At 43.4% G+C, this 13,461-nt stretch overlaps 1 protein-coding gene across 2 annotated transcripts in view; it reads right to left on the reverse strand.

Annotated features, from left to right (window-relative positions):
- The window catches only part of arhgef38 (Rho guanine nucleotide exchange factor (GEF) 38), a 91,625-nt gene that overhangs the window by 43,300 nt on the left and 34,864 nt on the right, over nt 1-13,461 (reverse strand). Inside the window, exons 2-5 of one of the 2 annotated variants that reach the window (XM_043674467.1) lie at nt 8,551-8,738; nt 7,345-7,468; nt 4,139-4,286; nt 3,410-3,427 (exon numbers count right to left, since the gene is read on the reverse strand). In XM_043674467.1, the coding sequence (XP_043530402.1) occupies nt 3,410-3,427; nt 4,139-4,286; nt 7,345-7,468; nt 8,551-8,738 (478 nt within the window). Of the gene's footprint in view, nt 1-3,409; nt 3,428-4,134; nt 4,287-7,344; nt 7,469-8,550; nt 8,739-13,461 lie in introns of those variants that run through there. The other variant, XM_043674468.1, reaches the window with a different exon arrangement.

The following is a 13,461-nucleotide window of genomic DNA, read 5'->3' on the forward strand; positions in this document are numbered from 1 at the left end:
CTATCACATTTCCAATGCCCCTCCCCCAAGTCCCTCCTCCCTACCTTTTATCTTAGCCTGCATGGCACACTTTCCTCAATCCTGAAGAAAGGCTCATGCCCGAAACGTCGATTCTCCTGCTCTTTTGATGCTGCCTAACCTGCTGCGCTTTTCCAGCAACACATTTTCAGCTCTGAGCAGCCTGGATCACAAGCTCAAGTCCTGCAGTGCAATTCAGGCTAATGCAGTGGGAAGGAGGTAAGCAACTAAGTAAGCCAGGCTTTCAACACCATCAATAAGATAGATTATTGGAATCTTGCTGTGCACAAAGGGGATATGATGGTAAAGCACTAATTTCATTGGACTAAACATCCAGAGACCGAGTAAAGCCCTGGGGCCTTGGGTTCAAATCCCACCATGGAATGTAGATTCAACTTATAAATCCAGAACTGAAAGCTAGTCTCTGCCATGGTGACCATGAAATTGTCAACGATTGTTGTAAAAACCCATCTGGTTCACTAACGCCATTAGTGATGGAAATCGAGCAGCCTTACCTGGTCAGACCTACATGTGCCACCATATCCACACGTGGTTTACTTTCTGAACGGCCAAGCAAGCCACATTGCATCGAAGAATAAAAGACCACCTGATCTGCTACATTATAACAGTGACTACACTTCACGAGCTGTGTAGTAAAGTACAGGTTGTGAAAGGTGCTACATTAATTCTTGCATACATTTAACCTCTTTTGATTAGATTAGATTCCCTACAGTGCGGATACAGGCCTTCGACCCAACAAGTCCACAAGAAGTAACCCATCCAGACCCATTTCCCTCTGACTAATATGTCTAATACTATGGACAATTCAGCAATTCACCAGACCCACACATTTTTGGACTGTGGGAGAAAACCCATGCAGGCACGGGGAGAATGTGTAAACTCCACACAGAACAGTCGCCACAGGCTGAAATCAAACCTGGGGCTGTGAGGCAGTAGCGCTAACCACTCAGCTACTGTGTCACCCCAAGATGACCTTTTTGAGGTGTGTGGGGAAGGATTGCAGGATGGAACCTTGGCCAAATATATGACTATATTTACCCTGGATGGTGCTGGTTTATTTGAGTGACTGAAAAAAAGACCTGATGGAGGAAGTTAAAAAAACAAAAAGGCACAGCATTGAGGTGAAGCAAAGTTGGTTAACACTCTGCTGCAAAATGTGGGAATGAGATGGAAGTAAGGGAGATAGTTTCTTGATTCTTAGGGAATATATAGTTTGTGGGAATATATTGTCCCTACGTTGCTGGTTAGTTGGTTAATTCATTTGCTCTCTTGGGAAAAGGACTTTGGATCCCAATGCAGTTGAAATGTGGTAACGTATAGTGACATAGCTGTGAAAGAAATGCAGTTTACACTTGATGTTATCCATTACACATTGATCTACTCGACAATCCCATATTCTATTTATTCCAGATTGAACTCATGATTTTATATCCCTCATATAACTTTACACATTATTCAGGACTCACAGATCTCACACAACTTCCTTTCGGAAAAGGGTTTCTCCTTTATTATTGTTTGGTAGTACAGAACTTGAGAATTGCAGGATAAAAGGCATTTTTTGAAGCTTTTCATTTTGCTCACTTCAGGACATTTGCAGATATATCAATGTAAGGTTTTTAAATACTCCAGGAGAAGAGAGTTCTGTTTGGTTGGCAGGTGGACTCTGATTGGTAGAGGTGTTGTCATGTAGAATGTACCAGTTAGATGATTACTGACAATTAACCACCATGCTTTGTTTATATTTGAACACTGAAGGTCAACACTCATTGGTCAAGGCATTGCCCTGAGGAATGAACCAGTGAATGGCTGTGGCCTCTTGTACTGTGTTGCAACAAGGACAGTACAGGTTATTCTTCTACAACGCAAATTCACTGTAAGGTGATTGACAAATAGGGGATGCTGTGTCCAAAGGATAAACTTTTAAAACGTGTGTTGACTGTAACGCGATTGCATCGCCAACACTTTAAGTGCTATTTTTAATTGGGTGTTTTTATATAAGACGGGGTTACACAAGAACGCAACCATAGCATTATAGAAGAGATAACTATATGCATATGTGTTCTTTCTGTCTGCAAAGGACTAGCCCCATTGTGTTGTATATGTGGAAGGGAGAGCCTGACTGTCAGTCTTAAACTGGTGTCAGTATAATTCCGAGCATCCTCAGGATTCTTCAGCAAATGTTGTCCAGTCACAGAATCACATCTAATGTTGGACACCACACCATGTTGTGAGTTTTACAAGCAATATCTGGTTGGGTACCGTAAATAGCTTGTCTGTGGAGAATCGCTGAAAAGACACAATGTTTGATACAATCTGCCAATCATTTGGGCATATGGCCAACACACCTGGCATCACACCGGCACTGAAATTAAATATCACATTGCTCATTTGTTTGGTAGGCAGAACATCTTTTTAGCTTGAGGATAGCATCCTGTTATTGGTGAACATTACTTGTGAAATACCTAGTTTTACCTGTTATGCAAAGTTATGACAGAATTTACCCTTGATGGGTAATTTTAGAGATAGTGTGGGATTTTTTGGGACTGCAAGTCATGGCCCTACATCCGTTCACGAACTTGCACGATAGACAACAAGAAATGATCTGATTAGGTTAGCCATTATCCCACAGAATGGCTATAATGTTCTCTATTGTCAGCATCAAACTGGCACCATGTAGAAATGTCCCATGTGCATAAGGTCAATCTATAATAACACGTGGAACTACAGGTTTGGCTGTAAACTACCAATCATCATCGAACTGGTATTGTTCATGGCAACATCTCTACAATCCATAGGTCACTTGCCGACCAGTCAGCACTGAGGTCCCAGTTCTGATTAAGGGTCACTGCATCTGAAACGTTAACTCTGATTTCTCTCCACAGATGCTGCCAGACCAGCTGAGCTTTTCCAGCGGCTTCTGTGGTTGTTTCTGATTTACAGCATCTGCAGTTCTTTCGGTTTTTATTGATCCCCTTTTGTTGGTATTTTTATGAGGAACGCAAGATGAAAACCTCAATAAATGATTAAAGAAGGGAGTACAGTAACTACAAATGTATGGTTTGATCACAAATCCCATTTACAAATCCAGTTTATAGCTTTAGTGGATTACCAATAATTCTGGGATAAACATTTACTCAGAAACTTCCAAGATTATTTCCCTGAGTTAATGGTCATATTGGCAGGCAAACCAAAGATGACTAAAAGCCACGGAACAAATAGAAACTATTCTAGTGACAGATTAATGCATAAATCATCGTATACTCAGAGAGACAGCCAGAGCCAGAGCCAGAGCCAGAGCCAGAGCCAGAGGATCAAGGAAAACTAAAAGGTGGAAGTAATTTTTTTGTCATATATAAAATTGTATACTCACTGCTCCTGGTATATTTTCCTAATTTTTAAAAGAAATAAATCATAATTAAAACAAGTTTAAAAAACTTGAACATAAAGCAATTTTAGAAATTGAAGGCTGTATAGTTTAAGAAAAGATCTACTATTAAGTATTACCTTTTCAGACCCGTATATTCATGCTGTTCTCAAGGGGAGTGTGATTTTTTTTAAATTCACTGAGCACTTTAATGCCAAAGAGACCATTGACTAATTCTGATGAAGAGTTCAGATTAGACTGGTGCTGCAAAAGCACAGCAGGTCAGGCAGCATCCGATACGCAGGAAAAATCAACATTTCGGGCAAATGCCTGTCATTCTTGGCAGTACCCATTTCTGCCTAGTTCTGATGAGGACCTGGCCCATCCTACTTGAACCCCAATTTTAGCAAACAGCTACGGTCAACATAGAGTTGGAACCGGTGCTATTTCTGGAGGTTTGCTCACATGATTCTTGACCATATGACCCCTGATGTTGTTTGAAGGATAAATGTTTGTCAAGACATGGAGGGAGAACTTAAGGGAGTGAAACAGTGGAACTCATTCAAAAAAACAGTACCTCTGACAATACAGCACTCCCTTACTATAGCACTGGGAATGTCAGCCTCAATGATGGGGGCTTGAGCTGCTTATGCTTCAGACCTTTAGGATCTAAGTTAAGATTGCTACCCACTGGGCCACAACTGATATTCACCTCAGAAAGCCACAGGTACTTACTTCAGAGCATCAACTTGGTTCCTTAAATGTCGCCGAATGTCATCATCTTTGTCGTATGTTTCAAGCAAACTATTGGCGTCATCGTGGTGATAACAATAGATTTTATAAACTTCTTCCAAAGGAGTTTTAAGCTGTAAGAATATTTCACCTGTTGAAAGAAGTGAAGACAATGTAAGTAAACAGAAAGCTCCTTGAAACTGGCCTTCACACTTAGAAATACTAAATCATAAACTAATCCTACCAGGACACTTAACTGATCTCAGCTAGAATCAGAGTGAGAAAGCTAGCCTCACAGTCTCTCTGCTCCCCCACTGGTGGCAGTGCCTAGGTCCAAGTTATAACATTCTTTAACTAAATCTCTCCATTTCTGTCTCCGCTCCTTAAGACTGCCATTAAAACTCTTTGCTGAAATATTAATGTCCCCATTCCCTAATGACAATTAAATGGCGATTAAAGAAAGGGGCATAATGTCCAGTGACTAATTTGTCTGATTGTGTATCCTAGCAATGCTTCTGCAGATTGCGGAAGGTATACAAACGGATGTTGTTGCAATTCATCTGAAGAAAAAGAAAACTCAGGAAACATGTTCCTGTCTGTTTCTTGTGACAAATACCCACCTCGCTTTCTCCCTCCCATTTCCGTAGACCCATCGCTCCTGGCACCACGCCCTCCCCCACCCTCACTACCTGCTCCCCCATCCACACCTACATACTCTTCCCATCCCCCATAATCTTTATTTCTGCTGTGGCCACTTACTCATATCATTCCCAGCTACAGAAATTGCTTAGATGTTGGGTTGGAGTTAACAGTGATTATGTTTGCGTGTGTGAAATCTCCAGCATTTACTCTCTGGATCCCTTTTGCAATATTTATAGGAAATGAGGGAAGTTGTAGATTATGTTCTCACAAAAAGACATTGATTTCAAACATTAGCACTGTTACCCTCTCTTCACCAGTACCTGTTTCCAGCATTTCCACTTTTTATTTCAGATTTCCAGCAACTGTACTATCTTGTTTCAGCATGAATGGTGTATTAATGTTGCACATTTATTGCCACAAGCTCACAAAGATGCAGACACTGAGGAAACAAAGGAGGCTGCATTGTAATCTGAATGGGGTTTCGGGGGTTTGCCCTTGAATGCTGAATATTCACTGATTGATATGTAGAGAGAAGTGTTTGGGAAGATTGACATGGTAATTTCAGCAGGAATGTAATGGTTAACAGGAGTTTTGAGCTTAGTATGTGATAGGGAGTTAAAAAAAAGACCAAGCCATCAAAAGAACATCAGTCTCCCTTTATCAGCTGCCTCAACTACTTGTTAATGGTTATATCGAACATTTCATCATTAAGGTCCTTGCACTTTAACCTGGTATGAGAAGCAGATTACAGACCTGAACTTGCCTAAAGATAGCAGAATTTTTGTCAAAATCAATAAGTACAAGATAGCTATTTACTGAACCATACAAGATATCTCACTTACTGTCATAAGAACATAAGAAACAGGAGCTGGGGCAGGCCATTCAGCCCGCTATTCAACGCGATCGTGGATGCTTCACCCCAAGCCTCAACTCGAGTCATCTCATCTTCTTACACCCCTCAACTCCTCAATATTTTAAAAACAAACTTTCTAATTCCTCTTTTTTAAACTTTCAGAGATCCAGCTCTCTGAGGCAGAGAATTCCAGACGTGCACTACCATCTGGGAGACAAAATGCCTTCACACTAAATGAGACCCCTCCCTGCTCCATATTCTGCACCTACAGCCCCAAGTTTGTGATTCCTCCATTAGTGCAAACATCTTCTCAATGTCTAACTGGTCAAGCCTCCTCTTGTTTTGAATCTTGTCCGGCAAATGCTGAAGGTGTGCTGCTGGTAGGGGTGTATATTGTAAGGTGAGGCACACATTCTTACTGAACTCTAAGAAGCTTAATTATTTACAAAGGATGTTAAAAGAAGACTTCTGAAAATTTCCTGTTCCGTGTGATCTGACATCAACATGACACAGCTCCTTATGCACGTGCTCAGTAGCAGTTCCCAGAGTTCTCTTTGCTCCGAGGTATGGATGGTGGAATAGGTGGGGGCTGTATTTCACAGTCTGAAATAAGCTCCCAATTCACATGAATGAGAAGAGAAAATGACAGTGGGAGGCTGTGTAGTGGGAGGTTGTGTTAAAGGTTTACACCTATTCCTCATTTTCCCTATTGATTGTCGATCAAATACACAAAGGGCACAATTTCCAGCTGTTATTGGTGTTCATCTCCTGCTATCCAACAGTAATGTGATTAATCCCAGTGTTATTACCAGTACAATACTGCTATGCTGGCCTCAAGGTGAAATCATTGAAAAAAGATGTCAACTACTGAAAGTGTAAGGACAGGAACGCAAAGTTATACAAAAATAAAATCAAAGCTTTTGCATTTTGGAAACAGAATACTTGAGGATTAATCAGTTGTACAAAACATTGGTTGGTCACAGCTGGAGTGGTGTGGGTGGTTTCAGAAAGACCCTTTAAACCATAAGGAGCAGACAGCACAATAAAAGGGTGTTACCGGAAATGTGAAATATTGAAAGGTGTGCCAACAGAACAGAAAAGTCAAAAATCGGTTGAAAAGGCAGTGGAATAGTCCATTTGATTCCTTCAGTCTGCTTCCCCATTCAATAAGACCATGGCTGACTTTATATCTCAAATTGACATCTCCACAATTCATGGAGAAATTGAGGACTGCAGATGCTGGAGATCAGAGTCGCGAGTGTGGTGCTGGAAAAGCACAGCAGGTCAGGCAGCATCCAAGGAGCGGGAGAGTCAACGTTTCAGGCATGAGGAATCACCGCAATTCATGACTCCATTAAGAAATGGTTAAGTAAGGTTTTTAAAATCGTAAAAACACCAACTGAGAGAACTGAGAGTAAGATTATCCCTCTGGTTGCAGAGTGAGAAATGAGAGCATAACAACTAAATGTACTAAGAAAGGAAGAGGAGAATGACAGGAACTATCTTTGCGTGAGGTGCTACTGGAGAGTAGGTGGCCAACTCCGACGGCTTTAGTGAAGGTAATGGAGAGAGAGAGTGAGATTGGTTTGGAATTGTCCCACCACAAAGTCAGTGTGGTGGGTCTGAGACAGTGCCCTGCTACTGTTCTGTAGGTGCCTGTGATTCCCACAGGGATATTTCATTGTCAAACATAAACATATCACTGCTCACATACCGATCATCTGCATCTCTGGATCATCTTCAGCAATGGCATATTCTAACATGGACAAGAGCTTGGCAGATATCTGATGAACAGATTCAATGTTGCTGAACAACCCATCGACATCAAGACACTCCATCTGCAGATACAAATCAAGGTCAAATCACAAAGACAACACAACCCAGACTGTCTAATGATGTTTAAAAGAGATATGCGGGGCACGTTTTTCCTACAAAGGGTAGTGAGTGCCTGGAAAGTGGTGGTGGTGGTGGAAGCAGACACAATAGCAGCACCTGGGTGAATACATGAAAAGGAAGAGAATACAGATCCTGTAAGTGAAGACAGTTTCAGTACAGAAAGGCTCAATGTGTTGGCAAAGCTGAGAGGGCCTAAAGGCCTGTTGCTGTACTGTGTTGTTCTTTGCTCTATGGTGTTTCATGGACTGTTTTAAGAAAACATTTCACACTTGACCACGCCAGGAAGTGTTAGGGCAGGTGACTAAGGCTTGATCAAGGAACTAGGTTCAAAGAGTGTCTTCAAAACAGAGAAAGAGTGGTATGGAGAGAGAAGTCCAGAGGTTCGGGTCTAGTCAGAGGTGTAAATGGCAGAGTGACGAAATCAGGGAAGGCTGTGAGGTTACAGTCTGCAGGAATACAATGATCTTGGAAGTTCATAGACCTTGAGAACGCCAAAGAGATAAGAAAGAGCAAGACCATGGAGGGATTTGAAATCAAAGAAAATACTTATCAAATTGAGGTATTGTCCGACTTGGACTAAATGAGGATCAGTGAGCACAGGGTGATGTGCGAACACAATGTGGTGTGAGTTAGAATATGGTCTGTAATATTTTGGATGAGATCAGCTTTTAGGAAGGAAGAAAGAGAGAGGAGAGACAGGAAAACATTCAAACATTCAGAGCTACAAATAACAAAGGCATGTAGATGGTCTGCAGTGAAAGATGAGTGGAGGAAGGGACATAACGGGTGGTGGTATGGAAATGGAAATAGGTAACTTTGGTAATGAAAAGGGTTCAAAGTATTGTCACCAGATTTGGGGGACTGCTGCTATGTCCTCATGAGAAAAAAAAACACAACAAGAGGTAAAAATGTGGAATTGATTATAACTCTGCGAAAACCTACAGAATGTCAGCACACTGAAAAGCAAGTCAACAAATCAAAGCTACAAAGAGGAAAGGTTCAAGTAATGTTTTGAGAATATTACCCTTTTCTCTCTCAGTGGGTGAACCACGTGTGTGATGCACAGATCCAAGTCGTTGAAGTGATCTTTCTCAGTCACTACTAGCTCTTTGATGACCTTTAACCTCCTGCCCATCATGCGCTGCCTCTGCTCCTCAGGGTCCAGAGGTGGGGTCATTGGTGCCTCAGGAATGGCGTGGGGAGTCATCTTAGCTGTGAAGGCAGGAAGGAAGGAACATCAGAATCAATGATCCGAGAATAAAAAGGAGGTTATTCAGAAACTAAAAGAAATCAAGACACAGGGGGAGACTAGTAAGCCCTTTGAGTCTTTACTGCAACTTGAATGGATTGTGGCTGGTTTTTACCTGAACTCCATCACTGACCTTGAGTCTTTAACACCTGTCTGTCTCCGATTTGAAACTCCTGTTGTCTCAACAGCTTACTTGGAAAGGGTTCCAGATTTTTATTGCCATTTAGTATCCATCAGCCCTGGACTATGTGATGATCATTCCAACTCAAAAGAATTTTCACCCACCCATCCACCCCATACTTTTTGCCACTTATCTTAAATATTTGGCTATTGGATGCAAGTCAAAATTCAAAATTTGTTATTAGGGTGTGGATCTTAGATGGGGTCTTGTGCTTGGTAGGATCTCAGGGCTAAGCTGTTGATAAATTTGCATTTAATTAGCATTTTGCTAACTATTTACACAATTAAGCCTAACATGAAAACCCATACAGAATTCCCTCTCTCCAGACTCTGGTGTTAGTAGATGTCTTAAATCACTGCTTTTGGAGGCTGACCATTTACAGATTTGAGTATTAACCCTTTCCACTACAAAAACCTCTTCATAATTTCGAGCTGCTAGATTTAATTTCCCTTTAACACTCCCTGCTCTGAACAATTCCAGCTCCTCCAGTTTCTTCACATTGACTGGTGTTCCTCATCCTGAGCAAATTCTGAGATTTATAAAGTTTTAGTGTACCTTCCTGGTTGTTATACAGTATCCATACTTCTATTGATAAACAAAGGATCCTTTGAGCAGAATCTCCTGCTCCCACAGGTGGTGAGCTTGGAGCTGACAAGGACATTGTATTGGGTGTAGTGGCGGCACTCTCAAACCCTGTATCTTCCTCATTCCTCCGGAATCAAGTATGAGGCAGGAATCTTGTTCAACCTCCCAGTTCTGCCACCAACTGGGGTATTTGGGAGGGCAACAGATCACCAGATAAGGGCCTGATGCCCAACCACCACTGTGAGGAACAACCCAGCTGCAGGAAGGTCTGTCACCATGCAGTCAAATTGGGAGCTGGGGGTGTGGGGGGCATTGAATTTCAAAGGACAGCCCCATTGAAGGACTGGAGGTACTGCAGGGTGGAGGCTGGAGTGTGGGGTGGGGGCTGGAGTGAGGGGGTTGTTTGGAGAAAGTGGGAGGATTGGAAAGAAAAGTTGTTCAGGGTGAGGACCAGTTCGGTCAGTCGAAGGAGGGTGTCGGTGGAAGGGTACTGGGTGGTACGGCGGGAAAGGAAGAAGCGGAGTGCTTTGAGTCCTTTGTGATGGGGGATGGAGGTGTACAGGGACTGGGTGTGAAGATGAGGCGTTGGGGACCGGGGAAGCGGAAATCCTGGAGGAGGTGGAGGGCGTGGGTGGTGTCACGAACGTAGGTGGGGAGTTCTTGGACTAATGGGGACAGGACCGTGTCGAGGTATGCCGAGATGAGTTCGGTTACCCTGAAACAGGCCTGGGTACAGTTCCAAATGCAGCCATGGTCTTCACCATGGTGTTGTTGAGCACAAGAGCTGCCAGCATATCACGGACCAGCAGCTGTTGCTGGGCGGGCTTCCACCTCCCTCACCCCCAACTCCTCCCTCTCCCATTCTCTCTCCCTCCTTTTATGCAGGGGGTTAATTCCAGGTGTAGGGTTGGATGCTGCTTTGGTAGGCCTCCAGTGGAACAGACCACACACCCCTGCCAGCAGCCAAGACCCCTGCCCCCTCAACAGCATTCCACCCAATAGGGTTTCATTTTTAAGCAGCTTTTAACGTGGTCTTCCACCTTCAAAGATCTGTGTATGAACAGCCCGGGATCTGTGGGCGAGTGTGCACTCTGTGAAAGGGTATCACTGGATTTATATTGCTGAGGAATGTAATTAGCTGCCCACTGGCTACTCTTTCTTTGTGTTTTAAGCAGCCATTTTGAAGGAAAGAATTTTCATTTATCTCGCACTTGCCATGATCGCTGGACATCACAAAGTGTTTCAAAGCGGATGCAGTAACCTTTGAAGTGTAATCGCTGTTACAATGCAAGAAACACAACCAGCAATCTGCACACAACATGGTGTCCCAATACATGCTGCTACTGCGAGCAGGTGATCTGTTTTTGTGATTTGGTTGATTCATGAACAGCGGCCAGGAGAAAACACCCTGATCGCTTTGAAATAGTGCAACGGGATCTTTTACAGCTGGCAGACGGATTCCTCACCTCATTGGAAAGATCAGCCCTTCCAACAATGCAGTACTCCCTCAGGAGAAAGTGAGGTCTGCAGATGCTGGAGATCAGAGCTGAAAATGTGTTGCTGGAAAAGCGCAGCAGGTCAGGCAGCATCCAGGGAACAGGAGAATCGACGTTTCAGGCATAAGCCCTTCTTCAGGAAGAAGGGCTTATGCCCGAAACGTCGATTCTCCTGTTCCCTGGATGCTGCCTGACCTGCTGCGCTTTTCCAGCAATACATTTTCAGTACTCCCTCAGTACTGCACTGAACTGTCACCCTTCATCCTGAATTGGGATGTGAACCCAAAACCTTGTGACTCAGGAATGAGAATGCACCACTGCTGGCTCAAAGACCATCCTCAGGACATCCAATAACATTCCACAGCCCAATTAAATACTTTGAAGACTCTTGTAGAGAAAGATGCAGAGACCAGATACAATAAGTCTCAAGGTGACTCAGGTAATGCTGTCTCTCCTTAACACCATTAATAAAACAGTGACAATATCTGTTTCATATTGAGAGATTTCACTGTAACGTAGTTTGCCACGTCTGTCCATTTCCTGCCTCTGCACAAGATCTTTCCTCTTCCCTTAGTCCTGAAATTCCCTCAGCCTGCCTCTTGTTCCTGGCCCTGCCCTGATACCTGATTTTCCAACCCACCACAGTTCCCGTTCCCACCCTCTGTTCCAATCTTTAACATTTCTGGTGTCACTCGTGGGGACTTGCTGCTCTGCTTCTCTCTGGCTCCTGTTCTGAACTTGCACTGAAATCCTGGTACCAGGAGTTAGTCAGTGCAGGATGTTCTGAACTTCAGGGGCTGCCCGCACTGACCAGTTTCTGCCAGGAGATGGAGCCGGCATTAAAACTTTGTCATCTGAGCACTTTCCTAACATTTATTTACAATATTGTCATTTATAAATGTAGTGCAGTATAACACAAATGTATTTTAAAGGTTATTTTCTTCATGAAAATAGGCATTTAGGAATGCACACCATTCCAACTTGATAATGTTTAAGTCTTTCTTTTATATTAATTGATTTACTTTATTTTGCAAGTTGTTTCAGCCAGGACTATGCAACAACTCAATCTGTACATTGCTCTTTTTTTTAGAATTTAATAGAATAGCCGTAATTGCCACATATACTCAATGAGTATCGTGAAAAGTTTATACCTTGCCAATTACAGCACTGATTTGGATACAAAATGTACCCAGGCACAGCTTTCTTTAGTTACAAGATTTTAAACAATAGATTAATAAAAGGTCTAGCATTACAGAAATAAATGTTTAGTACAGCAGATCACACTGGCTCCTAACTGCAGTCCACACTGGGCCCTGGCTCCTGACTGCACAGTGACACGCCAACAGTGGGAGGCCGCTGCAGGAGGCCAACTGGTCACCACGTCAATGCCAGGAGGCCCCCTAAGGGAGGTGGCCGCTGTGCCAGGCCAGGGGATTGCCATGCCAACACCGGGTGGCCGCTGTGCCAGGCTGGGAGGTTGCCATGCCAACACTGGGTGGCTGCTGTGCCAGGCCAGGCCAGGCCGGGAGGTTGCCATGCCAATGTTGGCAGGCCGCTGTACCAGGCCAGGAGCCTGAGAAATGTCTGAAGGAACCTAACTCCAATTTTAACATTAATTGCTGTGAGATCCTATGATTTACTTAAAGTTATGATTTTCAGAAATGCAATAACAATTTTAAGTGAGGATCTGCTGTAAAGCTCACCACATAATATCTAACCATGTTTCACCTTGACACCTCTGATAAAGCAATATATGTACTTTGTATTAGTTACTAATCGTTTCCAAAGCAATTCTCCAGCCTCCTTTCGGCTATGTGTTGACTGACATGACAAATTTGTCTTGGTACGTGTCAATCTGCTTGTTAAAAGCTGAATAGAAAGCTTTGGTCTATCACAGGCCATGACATGGTATCCGGGGTCTTCAGAGGCTAAACAGAGGCCGGCGGCTTCTGGGTCCTAAAGACAGTCAGCCAAGGCCTACTCCTCAGCAAATCCAATGACCGGAAGATAAGTGTTCATACCTTCTTGTCATAGGATAAGGGTTCTAGGAGAGGAGTCAGGGGCATGGGCAGAGGCGGATTTCAGACGCTACCTCTTAGCCCCAATCCATGGATCCAATTACCCAAGATCAGGGCAATTGAGGCCTGGCACTACTGAGCAGGGAGTCACTCAGGTTACTCAGTCAGGGGGTCTGCCACTTTTCCTGACTACCAATAAAGCACATCTTTGAGGAGTCATAGTCATTGAGTCATAGAGATGTACAGCACGGAAACAGACCCTTCAGTCCAACCCATCCATGCCGACCAGATATCCCAACCCAATCTAGTCCCACCTGCCAGCACTCGGCCCATATCCCTCCAAACCCTTCCTATTCATATACCCATCCAAATGCCTCTTAAATGTTGCAATTGTACCAGCCTCCAC

Source organism: Chiloscyllium plagiosum, chromosome 32, assembly GCF_004010195.1.
Source record: "Chiloscyllium plagiosum isolate BGI_BamShark_2017 chromosome 32, ASM401019v2, whole genome shotgun sequence".
Classification (NCBI taxonomy): Eukaryota; Metazoa; Chordata; class Chondrichthyes; order Orectolobiformes; family Hemiscylliidae; genus Chiloscyllium; species Chiloscyllium plagiosum.